Source organism: Telmatherina bonti, assembly GCF_933228915.1.
Source record: "Telmatherina bonti genome assembly, chromosome: 13".
Taxonomy (NCBI): domain Eukaryota; kingdom Metazoa; phylum Chordata; class Actinopteri; order Atheriniformes; family Telmatherinidae; genus Telmatherina; species Telmatherina bonti.
The window spans coordinates 9,658,656-9,680,917 of NC_136611.1; the positions used below are offsets into that span (position 1 = coordinate 9,658,656).

Below are 22,262 nucleotides of genomic sequence, written 5' to 3' on the forward strand. Positions count from 1 at the left end.
AACTTTTCACCTTGCCCTTAGCCATTAACGTCTCATCATGGCAGTTTAGTTCATCTTCCATCATAGGGCTCAATGTCATCCAAAGTAACACAAAAAGACTATCAGTTATGTTCAGCCTTTTAGATCAAGCAAATTCCACAGAAAAGTCTACTTTTGGATAGGCCTACAGCAGGAAGGACCCCTGCTGCCTTTGATGCAAACAACATTACAGCCCATATGGATTCTTAATCCCTATAAGAAACATCATGGTGCCTAGGTCCAGTCATCGAGATCCACTATTCTTCCACATTTAGATGCATCACTTCGCCATCACACCTGAATCAAATTCTCTCATCTGCATGTCATTCAGCTCTGCAGAGGTGGAAAGAAGTTGTTCATCCGATTCAGATGAGTTGTAAAAGGGATGCTGCTAAAAGTTGCAGGATATCTGAATGACTGGACTTGGACACCCTTGTCTGAATTTTACACCCCTTTAAAAAGGTGCAAAATAGTTAGTCCACACTGGACTTGGACACCCCTGAGTTAACCCAATACTCTGCACATTAAACATTGCATTTCTTGCAGGTAGATATTTTGCATTTCTTTACTTTTTATGTTTTAAATTGTCAACATGAAATGCTTCTCCTACAGTGACAACAGGTTGCACAACCAGGAGTCCGTTGTTCCACACACATAATTTCACTAATCCACTTATGTCTTTTTTTGGTGTGTTTCTGCAGGGGGGCGACTCCTTTTCCTGGTGATGTGTCTGAACCTTGTGCCTCAAACAGACAGCTGCCCTGCCAAGTGTGTGTGCTACAGTGAGCCCAGACCCACTGTGGCTTGCCAACAACAAGGACTGTTTTCCATCCCCACTGAGATCCCTGTACGGAGCCAACGGATATTCCTCCAGAGCAACAAGCTGACGGTGGTGAGGTCCACCAGCTTCAGTTCTTGCCATAATCTTACTGTTCTCTGGCTCTACTCTAACAACATCAGCTACATAGAGGCTGGAGCCTTTTATGGTTTAGAAAAACTGGAGGAATTGGACATTGGAGATAACAGCAACCTCCGCACCATCAGCCCAACAGCCTTCCGGGGCTTAACTAAGTTGCACACCCTCCATCTGCACAGGTGTGGCTTGTCAGAGCTCCCTGTTGGGGTTTTCCGAGGAATGTTCTCCCTTCAGTACCTTTACCTACAAGACAATAATATTCTAACGCTGCATGATGACACCTTTCTGGACCTTGCCAACCTCACCTATCTCTACTTGCACAATAACAAGATCAAGATAGTAACAGACAACATGTTTCGAGGATTAATCAATCTGGACAGACTGCTGCTACATCAGAATCGAGTTATCTTTGTCCAGCCCAGAGCTTTTAGTGATCTCGGCAAGCTGAAATCCTTGTTCTTGTTCTTCAACAATCTTACGGTCTTGACAGGGGAGACTATGGACCCTTTGGTTTCCCTTCAGTATTTGCGTCTAAATGGGAACCAGTGGATCTGTGACTGCAGGGCGAGAACCCTATGGGAGTGGTTCAAACGTTTCAAAGGTTCCAGCTCTGAGTTGGAGTGCAATGTCCCCCAGTTCCTGGCTGGGAAGGACTTAAAAGGACTGAAAAGCGATGACTTGGAGGGATGTGTGGAAACCCCGCAAATTCAGACCAATCTCTTCAGTGCCAAGGCACAGTCAGGAAAATTTCCTTCCACTGAAAGCCCCCTGGGGGACGGTATTCCCAGGTGCTGTCTTGGAGATAATGATAAGTCCTCTATCCTGTCTGGCAAGAGTCGTCAAATCACCAACAACCCCCTTAAGGAGAAGGAGAACATGTCCAAGACGAAATACAAGCAGCAGGAGAGAACAAAAAATGAAACCCAGAACAAGCAGAATGATGGACCACTGGGAACCTTGTCTAACAACCTGGACAAGACTCTGGAAGACATAAACCCTGAGTTCATAGATAATCCAGAATCATCAACAGCATCAAACAAAAAGAAAAAGAAGTGTTCCAAAAAGCCCAAATCAGACACTCATTGCATCAAAGGCCGAGGATCTGCTTTGCAAGTGCTACGCATTCTCATCATTCCCATGGCCTGGATATCGCTAGCCATGTCTTAGGACTTGTGACGACACTCTGCACACAGGACTCAAGAATGTTGATGCTAATGACAATGATACAGAAGATGCAGTGACATCTACAACAGGCAGAGACTGAGAAGCGAGTCATGCTGACATGCCATTGCCGGAGACAAACAATAATGACAAAGTAAGAGTACAATAAACAAAATGGATGCCTTTACAGAACACTACAGATCTAATGTAAATAATGAATCGGTGCCCAAAATTGTTTGTTCTCTATGTACTCAACTGTACTGTGTCTAAGCTACACTTTGGAGACTCCTCCTTGTTCCCTTTCAAAAGCTTTTACTGCTTAGACAGACCATTGAAAGACAGAATAAAGACAAAAAAACAAACAAAAAAAAAAAAAGCGAACACAGGAAATCAGAGACAGAATGCACACAAAGAATGTTCGGTCTGTTTAAACGAAGGAAAAAAAACAAAACAATCCTACCCTCTCATTATTTATTCAATCATGCATTTGTTGGTAAAGTTCTTTTGTTTGTTGTTTTGTTGGTTTCGTTTTGGACTTTTTTTTATGTTTATAAAAACAAATGTTTTACCTCCCTGGAATTTATTTCTATTTTCTTGACAGAAAGGATATATGGGGAGCATTTACTAAAAGAATGCTGTCCGTTTGTTCATGGAGATTGCAACGGAACCATAGATATGCATTTTATTTTACTTGTGTACAAGTATGAATATATTATGAATAAAAGTTCTTATTTCGTAGATCTTCTGTATGTCATGTGATGTTTTCTGATGGACTGACGGGAAAAAGGTGGTGGGTAGGGGGGGGGGGGGGGTTAAGGGGGTGCCAACCCTAAACTGGGTAGAAATTGGAACATTTTTATTGCATTTTTAAATTCACCCTGGCTGAATGAAGTGGATGGAAGACTGAATTTTACACCCCTTTAAAAGGTGCAAAATAGCTAGTCCACACCTGTACCAGCCACCAGTTCTGCTGTTAAAGTCATCAGCCAGCTAGACGAGCATGGGGCAGATAAAAAGTCATGTCTGTCCTTAAGAAAGGTAAATCAAGCTGCCAAAAACAAAAGGGAGAGAAAAGGAAGTGAACGGAAAAAGCTAATGTCTCATTTATTTGACAAGTTGGGCCATTTTAACTTAAATGCTGCTGGAAGTTGGACATTTTTTCCTCATAAAGGGGTTAAACTAATATTTTGTTAACTTTGTCTTATACCATGGGAAAATGCACATGAGAGATAGTAATTAAATTTAATTAAATGAGTATAAAGAGGGCTATTTGTGCTATTTACCACTAATGACACACCCCAGCTTCTTAAATGTGACAATGTGCTTCTTTCTTTTCATAATTTTGTATTATGAAAGTTTTACTCATTGTTTATTATAAATAATTACAAGAACATTTTACTAATGACCAATGAAAATGACCATTTCGTGCTGCTGCTACTCTGGAAAGAAGCAAAGCCTTTTAGAGGACTTCTCGGTCTGCACTTTTTTTTAATGAGCTGCAGAGAAGCTACATTAGATAAAACTTTATTCAAAGATCACATCAGCAAAGCTGTCCTAAATGAGTACCAAATGGATTTAAATTCAAAACGTGCGTTCAAATTTAGAAGTAGCAGCAGCTCGTATCATGTCTCACTAACCATGCTGGTGCAAAGAAACACTCAATTCTCAAACAGATGGTGGCATTTTCACAGTTTTTAGGATTTTTGGGAGAGCTGTGACAACTTTTTTCACATCTCTAGGGGACCAGAATTAGGACTTTCTCTCCATAATTCCCTGCCGAATCTTAACTTGTTTGAATTTTAGTGACGTAAGGGGCAACAATTAGGATACAAGATATATTATTATCATCACTTATAATCTGATTATTATCATCTGAAGTGTTTCATTAAGGTGAACTTTTCATCCCTCTTTTTTTTCTCTATTTGGTCTCACTTTGATGTCACATCGAAGAAAGAATTACCTAAAAATGAGCCAGCTGAAACTGGAATTGCATTATCATACCTCTTTGATCCTCATTAGTTAAAGCCTGTGTTCTTGCAAGATTTCCTTGAAGTTCTCTGGGAGATCAAACAAATCAATGATTAAGCTGTAATTTGCAATTAAAAGTTAGCTCGACATCCAGCGTCGACGTGCAAGCAAATATGTTTAGGAGTTCTAAGTGACTGCTGTACATGCAGAATGATGATGTTGAATGAAGTGCCCCCAGCGATGTAATAAAATTCGGAATGCACTCGGTGAAAGATTACATACGGCAAACATCCCCACATGCTGACTGATAGTGTATGGAAATCACATGGAAATATTTTCTCATCATAACCTTGACTCTCAGAACAGCAGGGAGCCTCCAGGCATTCTGTAAAATAAAAATAAAATTAAAAAAAAAAAAATGCAATCGTATGTTTAGATTCAAAATGTTCAAGTATAAAATTAAGGCTTTGAAATGCCTCCATATGATCCAGCTCCACTGGGGCAAGTTGTCTGAGATAGATCCTCACTGGAATGTCCACAGGCCACGATAATGTGGAGTTATGATCGCTACCAAATTATTCTGAGATCGTGTCAACAACTCTCAGTTTATCTCTCACAAAGTGAAAGCATTAGAAACCCGGGTCTCCACAAACCCCCCTGGAGCTTTCTGTTGCTGTCGATTAACCGTGGAAAGTAAAAAGACTGAAGGGTCCCCAAGAAGTTATTAATCTTGTATAGAAATCAACAGTTTCTTCCAACACAGTCCCACTACCCTCTGCTGATGCATCGCCTGCCTGCAAAAACGATGCCGGTAATTGTGGATGACTCATTCAAACCTGTGTACCTGCTCTGACCCTCCAAAACAGAAAAAAAAAGGACAGCATGAATCACTCAGAGTTTGCATGACATGTCAAGTGTGTCATATAAACTGCATCATCCTGCACTTGATGCAGAAAGGCCTCATAACTGTAACATGAGATGATTTCTTTCTTTTTTTTTTCTTTTTTTTTTCTTTTTGTAATTTACATCATCATAACAACTTGTCTTCTAGTTTAGATACACCATAAAAATAATCAAAACAGGAGGTCATGTTTTCTGTTTGATCACACTACTTTTCCATGTTTTCTTTTTACTTTTTAGTACTTTATATTTCGGGGCAATGCAAAGAAACAGAGGACACACAGAGCCACCGATGTTTTGCATTCAGACGCATTAAGCTAATTCACATTTCCTGTTTCTGCATGGGCAGGAAGGAAAAACATATATTGGGGGGTACACACAGAGAAGTCTTGAATACACACACATACACAGATATACAAGATGGAGAGATAATAAAAGGAACATATGATAGGTAAAAAATATACACAATCCCTCTTCCAAAAATTTTAAGACATGTCACCAGTAGAATATATATATATATATATATATATATATATATATATATATATATATATATATATATATATATATATATATATATATATATATATATGTATATGTATATATGTGTATATATGTATATGTATATATGTGTATATATGTATATGTATATATGTGTATATATGTATATGTATATATGTGTATATATGTATATGTATATATGTGTATATATGTATATGTATATGTATATATGTATATGTATATATGAAGTCCCTGCTGTGTCAACTACAGTTTTGCATTCTTTTGGTTTTTCAACAACTTGGAAAATAATCCTTCAGCTTTTTGGGATTTTCTGTCATCAAAGAAGAAAGCGAGCTAAATCTATTTCTTGTTGGAGGATGTTCCTTCAGGAGTAAAAGGGTGAATCACTAATGATGACACCATGTTTGTTTTCGTTCAGTGATTCAGCTATGATTCAGTATTGTTGGCATATCATTGCTCCATGGTATTTCAAACAGATTCCAGTTGCTCTTTTCATTTAAGAAATATATCTGTTTATGCAAATATTAAGCCCATTATGTGCACTCTAAGGAATCATCACAGAGGTCCTTATCCCAGAAAATGCACATTTCTGATAAAAGCAAAGAAATAGCATTTAGAGCCAACATCATATTTTTAATTTTGCTTGTCTTTAGAGACATATATCTTCCTGCAAACACAAGGTTGGTGGATTTAAAACTTTGACAAAGAGAGAAATGCTGAGAAAAACCTGGAATTTCTCCTGTCATAAAGCTTTGAATGAGCACAATTCACGGATTTCTCTTACACATACATCTAATCCGCTGTCTCAGAACCATATATAAATAATTGCAGCTTATGATTTATTTTTTATACCTCTTAATCATCCCTTTGTGATTCTTTTGGCTTTTACATTCATGTGGCATGTTGAAAGCATTTTGATGAATATATCATTTATACAACCAAACACACATGGAACAATAGTGTTCAGCTTCCAGTTCAAGGTAAAATACCACAACTTGATTACTTAATTGAGAAAATATATGACTGAGTCTGAATCAAGTTTTTCAAAAGTAATTTTCCAAACAGTTGTGGCTTAGGAAAACAAAAAGGCTAAATCTGAATGTTTTACTCAACGCAGGGGCATGAGCAAAACTCAAAGTCACATGGGAAACACCAAACTGATGCACAAAGGCTGACAAACTGACAGGTTTCAAGTGTAAACTAAAAGAAGGCTGGTAACCTAAATGAGGGGAGATCAGTCAATCACTAAGGAAGCAAGAGAACAAAATACAGCAACAAAAGCACCAGACATAAATAAGTTCAGAAAATAGGTAATAACTGTTCTTATTACAAGTTTAAAGTAGGATTTATTAAGATGTTTTCTGTTGATTTCACCACATAAACACGCACACATACACAGCACATCCACTCTGCTCTGCTGTCCACCAGGGAAACAAGAAAGCCATTAACCCCTGCCTCATAAGAAGGACCGTCAAGTTTCAAATCGGGCATGTGAGATCTGACAACAGGGTCTAGCTGGGGACACAACTCCATTTACCGATGTCTAAAAGCAACCAGATGACTTGGGCTTACAGGCTTCAGTTGAACTTCAAGAACTTTCTCATCAGTCAGTACAGCGACTGTTCTCCACCCCTCAGAAATCAGAGTAAATTTTTAGGTCTCAGTACAAGTGTTTTTTACTGATGAAGGGAAATGAAGCTAATTATGGGCACTCCATCTGAAGCGAGGGTCCGGATGCTGCATGGATTTGCATATTTCGGAGCAAATATAAAAAAAGACTGTAGGCAATGGAAGGAATTCTGGCAAAGGGAAATAATAAGCAAAGCATAATGAGTTTAGCGGTTTGTTTTTTTTTTTTTTTTTTTTGCACTCTGCACTTGATATCCTTGAGAGTCATGGTTTTGAAAAGCATAAGCAGTCAAATGGATGACCCTGCGATGGAGTGGCGAGCTGTCCAGGGTGTACCCTTCCTTTCGTCCGATGTCTGCAGGGATAGGCTCCAGCTTCCCCGCGACCCTGAATTGGATTAAGCGGTTTAGAAAATGAATGATTGAATGAAAGAATTAATTTTTTGGATGAAAGAAAATATTCAATCCTTTTTCATTCCAACTCAGAACTTTAAAAAAAAAAAAAAAAAAAAAAAAGCGAAGATAAATAGGGAAAATGCACGAGTACGGCATTCATAGAGTTCATGGATCTAATGACACATGACTCCATTAACTCAGCTAATTCTTGGTTTTGAAGTAAAAACAAATTTGGTCAACTTGAAAAAATAAATAAGGACTTTAAAACAAAGCAGAAAAAACTCAAACTGTTTTAAAAAGAGTGAGCAATATATTCCATGCAGGCATTTCCACACTAGCCTGAATGGTGAACTGCTTAACCACGATGAGAAGCTGCACAACCTTGACGATATTTCACCAGAAACCCCGTTAGGAATCCAGTTTGCACAGCCTGGCTGCTGAAACCCAGAGCCGGCAAATCTGAATAGCATAAATAAAACATGATAAAATAATGATGGTAATACCGAAGTATGTTTAAAAATTAACCAATAATGAAATAAGTCAGTGAATTATTAATACTCTGCTCAAATGTTATTTCCTCTTTATCTGTTTGGTAACAAAGAAAGGACAGAAAGTGGTTTATAGTTCTGATTCCCAAGTTAACATGTCCTTGCTGAAGACTGGAGAGGGGGTTCAGTCAGGAGAAGGGGTGGAGCGTGAGGACACACTCAAAAGACTGGCATTAAAATGAAAATTGTAATCCCACCCCCGATGCATGCTAAAATCAGCAGAGCATTTCTGCTTAAATGGGTGTTTTTGGATCAAGCCAGCTTCTTTATCACTTAAAGCTCTGTTGTGTTGTTATTTGGGGAATAAATAGCATGATAAGATAATATGAAGAGGTTTTGTTAGATTAGGTTCAGGAGCCATGTCATCATCGTCATCATCATTATGATAATAAACTTGGCTTCATATGGAAGAGTCATCACCGTTCTTCAGACAATATGTATATGTAATAAAATGAAGAAGCAACAATTCTTTGCCATGATTTATTAACTTCACAACATGGGTCTTTTACTTCTTTAAAGCCTTGTCCAAGATGAAACATCATTCAAAATGTCAAACCAACTGATTCATATGAATAAAGTATAGCTGAGTGAGAGCAGTCTTTTACAAGCATACATTTCACTTTTATGACTTTTCCATTCATTCTTCTTCTTTTTTTTTTTTTTTTTGAATGACCAACCTTCATAATTGAGTACTATTTCATATTAGCTCTTCATGTAGTGAGATATATTTGAGGCATATAAAAAAAAACAGTGTTCATGAAACCATAGAATTAAAAATAGGCTACGGAGAGAACTAAAGGCATTTTCTTATGTTAAAACTTTCTGAACAGCTGCAGAAGTCTGCAGTTCATCACTGAAGACCCTCATCACAGCCAACTGCGGTCAGATTCTGCACACCCTTAATCCTTTCAGGAGGATGTCTTCATTTTATTTCTTTATCCATTTTTAGGATTCAACTCTTTGTGCAGGTTAACAAACATAATGCAGTAACACAGTTTATAAATATTTTTGGGAATCCATAAATCTTCAGTCTGATTATGACCAGACATGACCGTGGAAAGTAGTCGCAGCGTGGCGCATGTGGCAGCGCTAAAACTATGGTTTCTTAAATGGCTTCTTGAGGCGGCAGCTACTTAATCAATCACAGCAGCTAAAGTATGTCAATGTCAGCAGTCAGATTGTTCTATGAAGCTCTTTTAAATCAACAATTGTTGAACCAAATAGCTGTTCGGCAAGATTTCAACAAGCCAAGGACAATGAAATAATAAGAACAGAATAAAACAGGGAAAAATCGATACAATTCAGTAGGCTAAAGTTGTAAAATAACATTCCGACGAGAAACACAAAACAACACAATGGAGAAAAATCAATAATAAGCGGCATTCAAATTAAATGCTAAAGAAAAGAGTTGACTCTTTAATGGAGTTCTGAAAGTTTCTCTAATATTCCTCTCGATATTTTATTTTTCCATACATGGCCACCAGGGTTTGATGGGATTTGTTGTGCTTCAAACTTTTCCTTTTATTCTCAATTCTATCTTTAACATAAAGAAACTCTAGATCCAAAGATGAGAAACAACCAACAACAAAAGGTACAAAAAACAAAAACTGATGTATTGGACAATGTCACGTTTTATTTAGTTTCTGATCATCCTACCTAATCAAAGCATCTCTCTGGTTGGAAATCGATCAACTTCTCCAGGATTTTCTTCACTTTTGAACAACACAACAAGACTGATCTTTCTTAGACATAGACATTTGATTGCTTTGTCTTTTTTGGCAGTAAGAAGATTATAATAGAGTCTCTACAATGGCAAAATATACATAAAGAGAAAAATAGTGTGCTTTGGTGTTTCTTTTCTTAATAAGTGGGGATTAGAAAGTAAAGCCTAGCAAACACAATGACTTGTCTGCAGACAGTCATGATAAATTAGAGCTTGTTTGACATGATTCTCCTGGAAAGGAATCAATTGAATCCTTTTTTTTATTCCAGGCAGACTATTGATTTCTGATTCCACCGATTGTGAGAGAGGCAAACTGCTAACCACCACCTGGCCAGATAACAGATGCAGCAGTGTGTGATCTGGCTAGGTATAATTTTTATGAAACAAAGTCAGAGCAGCGGAGTTGGAAGCAGACACAGCAAGTAGCACTGACTTCAACTACTGCAATAAAGTTCGTACCTAGTTACCTGTAAAGCCTGGTGCTCCTCTAACTATGAAAACTGCCTTCAAAGTGACTGCCATGAGGGCATGAAGGGTTAAATCTGGCTAATGGTACGATAGCAAATTATGGGGAACAATTGATTGACTCAGTATTTTATGAAGGATGGTAAAATTTTGCAAACTCAAGGTAAGTATCTCAGTTATTAGTCTGTTTACCTAACAGAGCCACATGTCAGCATAGATAAAGATGTTTATTGTCCGATACAAAAGAGCTGTTTTGGTTTATGTGGTAAATTTGCTTATCTATGTCAGTTTTGGAAGAACACATAACTCACTCACCTTAAATCAAAACTGACAGTTATGCATTATCATGGATAAGGGCACTTTGAATGACAGGTGAGTGGCACAACCACTGCCTGGTTGACATGCACATTGTGCACTCTGTCCATCAGACCCATCCTCTCTAGCTGCAAACTTGCAAGATTAGGACAATCAAATAACTTAAATCTTCTTGAAAGTTGCCCATAAAGCAGTGTGTGACATCACAAAAGCTATAATATTTTTATTCAATAAAAGGTATGTGATGAAACCGTGATTTTGTGCAATACCAGTACCCATCCTGTAATCCAGCCGTCGTCTATGTTTTTAGTATTTTTCTTTCCTTTCTCTTCTTTAAGTACTCCTTTCTTGTACCATTTTGCTTTCTGTTTAATTTAATGAATGTCAAAATGGACTAGAATGGACCAAAGCAATGAAATGCCTCATTTCTAATGCAACAAAAGCCTTGTACATGAGTACTCTGTGAGGGTTACAAGACCTCCACTGTCAAGAATGTAACTGAGGTTGTGTAATGATCATGGATGATACAGAAACAAACAGTGAACTCTTTTTCGAGTTCAAGATCAAAACATTTGACAAAAGTCAGTACTGAATGCTGCAGCCAGAGATGTAAAGCCTTGTAAATCAGTTTCTCTGTAGCGTTGTTTTATAACAAAATAGAAGTAAAGTTGGTTTGTGTTGGTCCTCTGACGTACTGGCAAACCATCCAAGGTATACCCGGCCCTTTGCCTGACTAAATGGATAGAGGTCAAGTTTTTTGTTTTCTTACTTTCCCAGCAGTCATGTCTAAACTGGGAAAATTAGAATTAACTTTTCGTTTCTGGTACCATTATTTAGATTTTATGGAGCATGTTTGTCCATGTAAACTTTCTTCAAAGGACGAAAGCTAAAAGCAGCGAAGACCACGACTGCTTCTGGATGCCTCTCTACCCACTGAAAATGACCTGACTTTAACTCCTAATGCAAATTCTGGCTGACGCTCTGTCTCCTCCAGAAAACACCAACCTTTGATCATAAGTAATAAGGTTTTTTTTTTGCCTTAGCTACAGTGAATGTGACTGAAATATTTGATTTCATGGCTCAAGGCGAAGGCTTATATGAGAAAGTTTAGACTGCTTCACTGCTGAGTTCTTCCACAGAGGAGCTAAAAGAGTTTGCCTTCCGTTCTGCATACTAAAAGCTCAAACACCAACACACTCTCTTCCCCCTTTTTTTGTATTTCTTATCAAATCTCAGTCCAATTCAGCTTCTGTTGCGGTCTATTTATGGGAATCTGCACCTCCCCCTGCTTCTGTTCACCTTCCACCCCCAGCACATACCTGTTAGGATTCATGTATGAATAATTTGCCTGTGAAACATCTAAAGCAGAGTTGTCAAACTCAAATATACAGAGCCAGAATTTAAAACTGGACAAACCTGTGGGGCAATATTGATGTTTATTGATTCCAGATTTGACAATGAAGCTCATTGGACCTCGGTGGCAAAATCACATGTTTTCACCTGCCGTGTTTCTGCTCTGGCTGTCATTTGGAAATGCTTGAAAAGTTTACATACTTTCATCACTTCTTCACGAACGCCCCCTTATGCAACAACTTATTTTTCTATCTCTGATTGATTGTAGCTGGTATACATGTTGCTATAACCACTGTCTGCAGAGGAGAAGATCCCGTCCTGATGGACGCACCAAACCCCTACCAGGTTTGTAAAACTGGCAGTACATGTGCTGTATAATACCGGCAGGCCAGCTCTAGAAATCATTCAGTATTGCCTCATGGGCCAAATATAATCACAATGAGGGCCAAAATTGGCCTTCGAGCCAGAGTTTGACACATATGATCTATGGCTCGTGAAAAATTGAAGTTCTTGTGCGCACAGCATAAACCTTGGAGCTTGAAATGGTTGATTATTAATTTCAAGCAAATTTAACTGTCAAATCAAAACTTTACATATGTTTGCCTTCACACTGTACTCCATGTTTCAAGCCACCAACAAAAACTGCTCATTTTTAGTCCTATCAAAGTATATTACTTTAATGTTATTACTGTCATAATGAAAAATGTGCAAAATGTTCAGTTTTTTTGATTACTTGACAATTTTTGTTCATTTTATTGCTATTGCTGACTGGCTGTCATAACTATGATATTTAACATGTATTTATTTGAGCATGTAATGTGTTTCAATAACTTCTCATTCATTCATTTTCCCAACTTAGTCTGATTTAGGGTTGAGGTGAAGCTGGAGCATATCCCAGCAGTTTTTGGACTAAAGTCATGGTACACCCTGGACAGGTTGCCAGTCCATTGCAGGGCTCAATAACATCTCACACTATCTAGTAATATGAGCGTAAATCAAATAGTAAACATGATCACACATATATTTATCATACAGACATTAGCTTCACCCACACATGCATAGAGCTTGTACACAAATGTGTGGGGAGTGCTTAAATTACTTTATGCATCTTTTATTTAATAGTATCTTGAAAAGTGACTCTGCTGATTTTATTTACATTCATCTGGAAAAATTCCTACTATGAGGGATGTTTACAGTTGAGAACTTAAAACTATACATGATACGTGTGTGATGGCTTGTTAAACGACCGAACGATATCTGCTTTGGACGTCTCAACTGGAGAACTGTGGCTGTGTTGGTGTTAGCCCCCAGAGTGCTCTGCAAAGGTCATATCAGCAGGGCCCTCCCCCTGATCCTCTTTAACGTGATGAGGATCATGGTTCTATTTTTACCATTAGTGCTATCATGGCATGAAATGCTATCAAGAGATAATCTTCAAGCATTTTAGATCGGCGCAAGCTAAAAATGCTTTCACCGTCCAGGGAAGGTCAAAGACGACGAGGCGATTACAAAATTTGTACCAAAACCAAAATGATGTAAATTGTAGACTGGATGCAAGGATGATGAAATTTTGCTCAGATAGACTCACATTCATACAGACAACATATATTGGTGGAGGCCAATCCAATGTGAACTCACTAACTGTTCATCTTGTCTTTAAGAGCTAAGTTGCTCATTATTTCTCAATTACACATGGATTTTGGATTTTGAATAAATCCTAATTTAGACAATTTAATGTTGGATATGTGTTTGTATCCCAGCATGAACCAAGGTTGGAAAGATAGCTGCAGAGCTTGTGCAGTAGATTAGGCCAATATCCAACAGGATTTGGTCATGCACACTTTATGAAAGCACAGTGTAAATGGGTCCATATAATGATCCAACTTAATATGATTAAAAAGAATAAAGCTACCCATATATGCATGCTTCCCCTCTTTTCATCTGGTTTGCTCTCACACAGAGACACACACATGTATGTGGCGTATTACTCAGGGCTTTTCATATTACCCAGTTCTATGCCAGTTCATGTGGTGATCTGAGCTGATGTGTGGTTATCCTCACAAGGCTAGCAACACACGCAGAGTCCTGTAATCTGCTCCAAGCCAAATGCCCACAGTCTGACAGCAGAATTCACACTGGGTCAGGCTACTGAAAAATACCCGCCATCCCTCTGAATGGCTAATCCACTATGGCATAACACACAAATACAAACCAGTTAGAATTATTGCAAAGCAATAATCTGGAAACTGATGCGCTTTTCTCCGACATTTTCCCCTTTGAGCAATTTCTTTGGCATTATTCGATTATTGTTGAGAGGTTTTGCACAGCAATAGTTGCACATGTATGGCTCATTCCCACTCAGAGTGACTGCACAATGGAGGATTTGCCACATAAGACTAAAGACTACAACGGTTAAGCAATAAATTCTATGAAGAGTGGTATTCCATATGCTGTGTTGCCAATTGTGTAAAATGAATTGTCAGTCGATTAGAGCGGTTGAAGACATTACTTTTGCACATGCTAAGCCCTGTGGATCCACCTGTTCAATGTGGAGGAAGGTTAAACACAATAATGATGCATTCTCAAAATCTTTCTTTGGATGCTGGCTGCCTTTTGTTTCATTCTTCATCATGATGACCCGATGTTGCTGCAGTCGTGTTGAGATCTGGGCTCTGGGTAGGAGTCATCATTCTTTACTGATTTTCAGTCCACTTCTTGTGCAATTTGATATATTTCAGCCTTTTCTCCCCGTTGTCCTTAAAAATGTCTCTTCTACAGCAAGACTTATGTGAAAGCCATTTCTGATGAGGCTTTGGCCAGCAGGTGACTCACTAAGTCCAGATGCACCTCTCATCTCCTGTGCCAGGTTTTTTGAAGGATTTTGTAAAGACATCACTTTCAGATGCTGTTTACCTGCTGTAGATGGCTTTGTTGTTGTTGTTGTTTTAGCCTTGGCAGCCCTTTTGTCCTCAACATGTCCAGTTTGAAGGACTCACTCCACAATATACACCATGTTTTTTAACTTCTAAAATCAACTCAAATGTGTAAAAAACATGATTTTCTGACAAAAAGTTTTGTTTTCTTTAATAGATTCAATTAAACAAATGAGAAGTTATTTTCTCTGAGACAGGATGTTAAATCACTCAGACATACAATTTAAATATAATCATTTGCGAAGTTGCCAGTCATAATTCGACACAGGAGTGTTTGGTACCCTAAATTGGATGTGATTTTTATGCTTGAATGATTCATAGCCTAATGTTCAGGGACATAATAAGAAAACACTTCTCTGAAAACAGTCAGGTACAAGGCCTAGGCTGAAAATAAATCAAACAAACAGGGAATATCCAAACAAGATGTCTGAAAGACCGTAGAGAACCTGGAGAACTAATCCTGAAGACCACCTTTAAATATTACATGAAAGTCTGGCTGCTTGGATGCATAATACAATAAAATGACAAGGGACTCAATCCTCTTTGTTTCAGCATTTCCAGGCTGAGTAGTGAAAGATTAGAAATTATATTAATCTGCTATTGAGAAAAACATGAAAAGTATAAGCTTAACAAGCTTAAAAGTTATGTAGTGTTTACAATGGAGAACTTGTTGAAATTAAGGTAAAATAAAACAAATGTTTGGAAAATATAAGTTTAAAACAAACTTCTAAATTTTACTTCAGAAAAGTGTAAAAAAAAAAAAAAAAAAAAAGTAACACAAGACATGATTGAATTTGCTCATCCAGCAGTTGAACCTATCTTACTGCTCAGTGGTGGAAATTTGGAAAGCTAAAGCTTAACAAGTGGATGAATGAAGTGAAATAAATGAATGAAATAAAAGAATAATCAGAGATCAACAAACAGTCCCACATCCACCTTTGATTTCTTGTTAAAAGTAAGAATCCTCATGAGTTGATCCTTTAAATAGAACCACTGGAACAAACGTGTGAGGGTTTTCATTAACACCAGCTGCCAGCCAGTCCCATAACTTAGAGAGGAAAGTAACCGCAGGACTCATCCAGAATGGAGTAACATGTTGCATTAATGTACTTTCAACTGTTAAGCCATCTTTGCAGGCAGAACATGCACTTAGCAGGGAGAGCTTGGAAAGCCAACATTTCTTGATGTACCTCAGGGGCTTAACGGGACTGATGTTCAATTCTTTACACTTCTATGGCTCCAATTTTCACTCACTAATGGAGTGAAACATGTTTCAGTACTATGGTGTTTTATAAAAAGATTGTGTGTACAGCATTGTAAGGCCGTTAAATCACATATTAACAACCTAATTGGATGACTTATATTGTTGGATGGTTATAACGACTGTTATGATTAAAGAACAATGTTGTTTTAAAGCTGTTTTACCCAGTTTTTTTTTCATGGTTTTCCACACCTGCATATATTTTTTCTCTCACAGGGGTTTGCTGTCACTTCGGCTCCTTTACCCTGAAATACGTTGCCACTGGGAGAATCTTCTCTTCTGTTTGGCCCCGTTTATTTGAGTAATTCCTTCATAACCACATTGTTGTTTACTCATTTGTTGCACAGGTTTTGGCTAAATTCCCTCATTTTGAGGTTAAGATGATAAATAAAGCAGAAAGAGAAATGGAAAAAAATGGGAAAACAGAAGGAGAAAGACGGAATGAGATTGACTGGTGTTGCTGTTTTATTGCTGAGCAACTCTAGCACAACCCGTCTCATTAGTCTGTTCGTGATTAAAAACTACTCTCAAGATGGTATCATTAACCTGCCCACACATCCATGCACTCTCAATGGGGCTATACAAACTAGGCAAAAGAAATGAGCTTGCGCCTTCAGTGCAAGCTCTAAATTCACCTTATAATATAAAGATGTAGTATATATTATCAGCTGCATTGTGAGTGTTTTTCTTTTCTTTTCAGAAAGTGGAAAAAGAAACAAACATTAATCAGGTCGGCGTTTACAAAGGGTGGCCTTTGTTAAGGGGAAAACAGGGCATTGGCCATGTATCAGTGATAGTGGTGGAAGCCATAGTCTTCTCCCGACTGTTGCTATTTATAATCTGTGCCTATGTGTCCTTATCTGATTGTGACCCCAGTGACAAGCCTCTTGGTGTGAGATTACAAACATCTGGCGGGTCATCTACACTCAAGCTGTTACGATAAAATCAGCAATGGCGGGAGCTTCTGGACAGCCATGGGGAAATTTAATGATAGAATATGCCGTGCAACTGTCCTAACGTAATGCTTCGTCATTGCAATGAGATCCACCACATAATGCCCTGCTGGTGTGGGTATGTGATTAAAAAGCGTAATCTGAGAGGCCCGTATAGACTGATAGGCAGTGTATCACTTCACAGCCAGAGTTTCTCCTCTTTAGCAGTATTTTAGTGTTATGTATTCTATTTGCGTGTCAGAAATGTTGCGTGTCGCCGACATCAGTGAGAGAAAAATAATCAGAAAATGGGAAATGTGCAAAAAATGCTCTGGGTTGTTTAAAGTAAATATTGAAATTGCGATGAGAGGAAGAATTATATGCTCCTCCCAAATTTTTCTAATCTCTCTAAAACCATTACCATCTCCCCATCAAAAAGGCTGCTGAATGCCATCCAAGGCATCAGACAAACAAGATTTGGCTAAAGATCAAACCATGCAGCGAACACAGAACTGAGCTTTGTTAGAAAGTGTTTTTTTTTTTTTTCAGAGCTGGAACGTCATTAAAATTAGAAGATAGCTTTAGCGGGGTTTGGTAAATTAATTCATTGTTGGATAAAGAAAAGAAAAAGGACACTACATCAGGGTTTTAAATTGTAGCACTCAGGATGGGTAGGTGCTGGGTCCAACAGAGCTTTCATAAAGCATTCTATCCTCTCATGAAATAGTTATGTTTTCCAACACAATTGGCTAAATTAGCTCTTTCTGATGGTGGTCCTTTTCTAAATAATTACATAATTGAGCAGACATTAGAACTTTATTAAATGGAAACCTATATTTCTCTGTGCAAAGCAAGCCTTTGCATTCAGCTGCTGAATTCAAGTTTAGGCAACAGAAGTTTGTGACCCTTAAAACATTGTACTATTTGCTTGTTTTGAAGCGCATCAATCTTTGTTATTTGCACTTCCAGGATTGAAACTGCACCCAGAGAGCCTGAAAGCTGAGATAACACAGTTCACAAGTCTGATATGACACCCTGGTTTTGCTTTACGGTACCACATCACATACAAATGAGAAAACAACTGACTGTTACCAGAAATATGATTTGGGGTAAGAAAAAAAAAAAAAAAGGCGCTCAGTGCAGAATAGACCCAAACATCAGTCAATGAAGATAGTGTACTAACTTGTCATTGTTGTCTGATTAACCCTTTCTGGTGCTTTATTTGTTTTGCTCTATCACTAATGCATGTTTATAATTAGAAAAAAAAGAATGAAAACTATCATTTCTTCCTTTGCTCTGGCTGTAAATCAGCAGGGACTCAAGCTGTGGCTCACAATTACAGTAAAATCACTGCAACATGAAATACATTTTGATAGATAATGGAAAATAAAATGAACAGCAACTTGTTTATCCATGTTATTTTACATATCATATTGCCCAAATTCCTCTGTTCATCTTCCTTGACCAGCTGAACTGCACTTTTTTCATCCTCATCTTGTTGGACACTTCAATGTTGTCAAAGGCCAAGTAATTCCTCTGACATTCTGATGGTTTTCCCCAGAATCTTATTGTCATTCTTTTTTTCCAAGGATTGTCCAAGATCCAAGGATAATCATGAGGCCATACACATCATCCTGAGTAGTTCTACTACTAAAATTATACACCTTCTACCAACTACACACATATTGCTCTCAACACAATCAAGGAGCCCTTCACTTTCACCATGACCGGCACACAAAAGCTCAGACAATCTTTTCATGTGGACCGAAAAGAAAGCTATTCTTCAACTGTTCTGTTTGGATGAATTAAAAAAAATAATCTGAGTGGACAGAGAGTTATGATCATTCTTGTTAGTATAAAAAAGGAGGCTTTCAGTTACCAAAAAACTCATCCTCAGTGATTAGAAAGTTTTTCTTTTTTTCCTTCTTCTCTGAATGGACCATAAAGCCGCATGAAGGGAAACACTTTGATCAGAAAAGAGATTCTTGCCAATGAGGCTGCAGAGAAACTTGGCTTTAACCAGCATTGTCTCTTCCACCAAAAATACAGCCAACAGTATTCAGCCAACGAGTCAAGAAATGGTTAACAAACCAATACCAAGGTGCTGGAGTTGCACTGTAAGAATGTAGACTTGGATTCATGTCATACAGCTTCCTGCAATCCTTTTTCCCAAAGTAAAGAGTGGTGGTAATAAAACTTTTCTGACTACAAAGGCTTGGAGATCATTGCAGTGAAAAAAACCCTAAAAATCCCCATGGAGACATGCAAAGAGCTTGTGACCAACTCTGTGAATACTGATGACAAAAAAAACAAAACAAAACGCCTTTGCCATTCATTCTGAAAAAGGGTTATACATTAATGAATACTGAATACATACATGTGTGTGTGTATATTATATATATATATATATATATATATATATATATATATATATATATATATATATATATATATATATATATAATATATACACACACTGCTCAAAAAACTAAAGGGGACACTTAAACAACACAATGTAACTCCAAGTCAACCATACTTTTGTGAAATTGAACTGCCCACTTAGGAAGCAACACTTATTGACAATCAATTCCACATGCTGTTGTGCAAATGGAATAGACAACAGGTGGAAATTATCGGCAATTGGCAAGACACACCCAATAAAGGAGTGGTTCTGCAGGTGGTGACCACAGTTCTGATGCTTTCTGGCTGATGTTTTGGTCCCTTTTGAATGCTGGTAGTGTTTTCACTCTAGTGGTAGCATGAGACGGAGTCTACAACCCACACAAGTGGCTCAGGTAGTGCAGCTCATCCAGGATGGCACATCAATGCGGGTTGTGGCAAGAAGGTTTGCTGTGTCTGTCAGCGTAGTGTTCAGAGCATGGAGGCGCTACCAGGAGACAGGCCAGTACATCAGTAGATGTGGAGGAGGCCATGGGAGGACAACAACCTAACCGCAGGACCGCTACCTCCTTCTTTCCTTCTAATGCAAGACAATGCTAGACCTCATGTGGCTGGAGTGTGTCAGCAGTTCCTGCAACATGAAGGCATTGATGTTATGGACTCGCCCACCCGTTCCCCAGACATGAATCCAATTGAGCACATCTGGAACATCATGTCTCGCTCCATCCACCAACATAAAGTTGCACCACAGACTGTCCAGGAGTTGGCAGGTGCTTTAGTCCAGGACTGGGAGGAAATCCCTCAGGAGAACATCTGTCGCCTCATCAGGAGCATGCCCAGACGTTGTAGGGAGGTCATACAGGCATGCGGAGTCCACACACACTACTGAGCCTCATTTCGACTTGTTTGAAGACATTACATCAACGTTGGATCAGTCTGTAGTGTGTTTTTCCACTTTCATTTTTAGCGTAACTCCAAATCCAGACCTCTATGGGTTGATACATTTAAGTTTCATTTATATTTTTGTGTGACTTTTGTTGCCAGCACATCTACTATGGAAAGAACAAAGTATTTAATACAAATATTTCATTCATGCAGACCTACAACATGTTACTTGAGTGTTCCCTTTATTTGTTTTGAGCAGTATTTAATATACAGTCAACCCTTTAAGTCCCGACCCAAGAAAACATGGTAAGAAAAGTCTAATTTATTTTATATGAGATGTTTATTTACAGCTACACAGTTAGGATAATGAATGGATAATGTATATTTGGCCATTTTATAACATGTAACTAAAAATTAAAAATTAAATTAAAAAAAATAAAAAATAAATCTTAGGGATATTTACCATTTAATACCACATGATGTGTCAAAATGATTTAAGTATAATTTTCTGCTTGCTGGTATCTAGCAGCATCAGATTGTCTTCAGCAGGATTTTTAGCAAAGTTTTTAACATAAAGTGATGCCAATTGTCTTAGAAACTGCACGTCAAATATGTCTCACTGAGATACATAATGTTCTATTAGTCTGAAATCTTTCATCAACAGCCTACCATATAGAAATATCATGGCTATGAATTATTATGTCCAGTCTATAATGTCAATATGTTGGAATTCTGTGTTAGCAGTTAGGAGAAAGCATAGCTGCACCATGCAGAGTATGACAGTGACATATTAGTTTTGTTTGTCTTTCTTGTCTGAGTCAAATATTATAAGTTTGCCTGCTTCAAACGATTGGAAAAGCAAGATAAAACATCTAATGAGAAGAATAAAATACATAATATAATCAGGCTAAATGTCCAACAAAGCAAGTTTGCATTGCCACCTTCAAAATGAAGGAATGTGGCTTTGCATAACTTATTGTTTATCATCTTAATCAGAGACAATGACAAGTAAGCAGATGTCCAGACAGCAACAGTGGTTTTGAACAATTAGCACACAATGACTTTTCCAATTAAATTTTCAATCTCCTTTAATCAGGAATGAAGAAGGACAGCTGCATCAGGTTTTTCAGTGAGTAATGTTGTGGTTTCACCCAAGCGACTGTACTTCAGTGTGCACCTGAGATACAAATTATGCAGTCATACTCTCAGGACACAGCTCCATTTCCTTCAAAAAAAAAAAAAAAAAAAAAAAAATCCCTTACACCAAATAAAACTTTTCACTGTTGTTAAGGAATCCATCAAGCAAACTTTCAAATAAAATTCACCAACTTAGACACACTGCCAGGTCTCTATCACAATTTTACTGTTTCCTCACAGTAAGAAAACACTGCAGTGCAGATGAGAATATATTCCAAGACGGAGGAAATCAATGAGAAAGAGGCAGAAGCAGGGGGAGAAGAAAGCGCCACTAATAAAGTGTGAATCCTCCATGTCTCTATCATCCAGCCCCTTTCTTATCTGCTATTCTCACCCAAATCTAACAGCTGGTGGCACAAAAAGGGAGGGTTTGTTTTGATGTTTGTGCAGAATAGAGGCAATTTATTGAACTGGGATTTGGCAAATCAGAATTCATTGCTAAAAGTTTGTGATCCGGGAGGTTCAAGGGCTCAGGATAAACAAGACTGATTGTTTCAGAGGCATGCATATATTACTCCTATTTCAACTGGTGCTATTACACTCAGACAGCTATGGGAATTTAAGCCAGACATATTGGAGAGATTTTGCAGAAAGAAACATTCCTGGATCAGTGGATTTCTTTTGCTAACAAAATGGACATTGAGAAATATTTTGTACAAAATGTTCAAGCCTTCATATGTGACAACCAGGCTGCTAAATGTGTTGAATCCAGTTCAGATATGCACGACAAAAATAATTCAT

The 22,262-nt window shown here is 37.9% G+C and overlaps 1 protein-coding gene across 1 annotated transcript; it reads left to right on the forward strand.

The window, feature by feature from the left end:
- Positions 1–742: 742 nt before the first annotated feature.
- rtn4r (reticulon 4 receptor) lies at positions 743–2,657 on the forward strand (the record flags this gene model as incomplete). The annotated part of the gene is made up of 1 exon (XM_079250758.1): positions 743–2,657. One exon carries the CDS (start codon positions 743–745, stop codon positions 2,099–2,101), a length of 1,359 nt encoding a protein of 452 aa, XP_079106884.1. The 3' UTR covers positions 2,102–2,657.
- Positions 2,658–22,262: the final 19,605 nt, after the last annotated feature.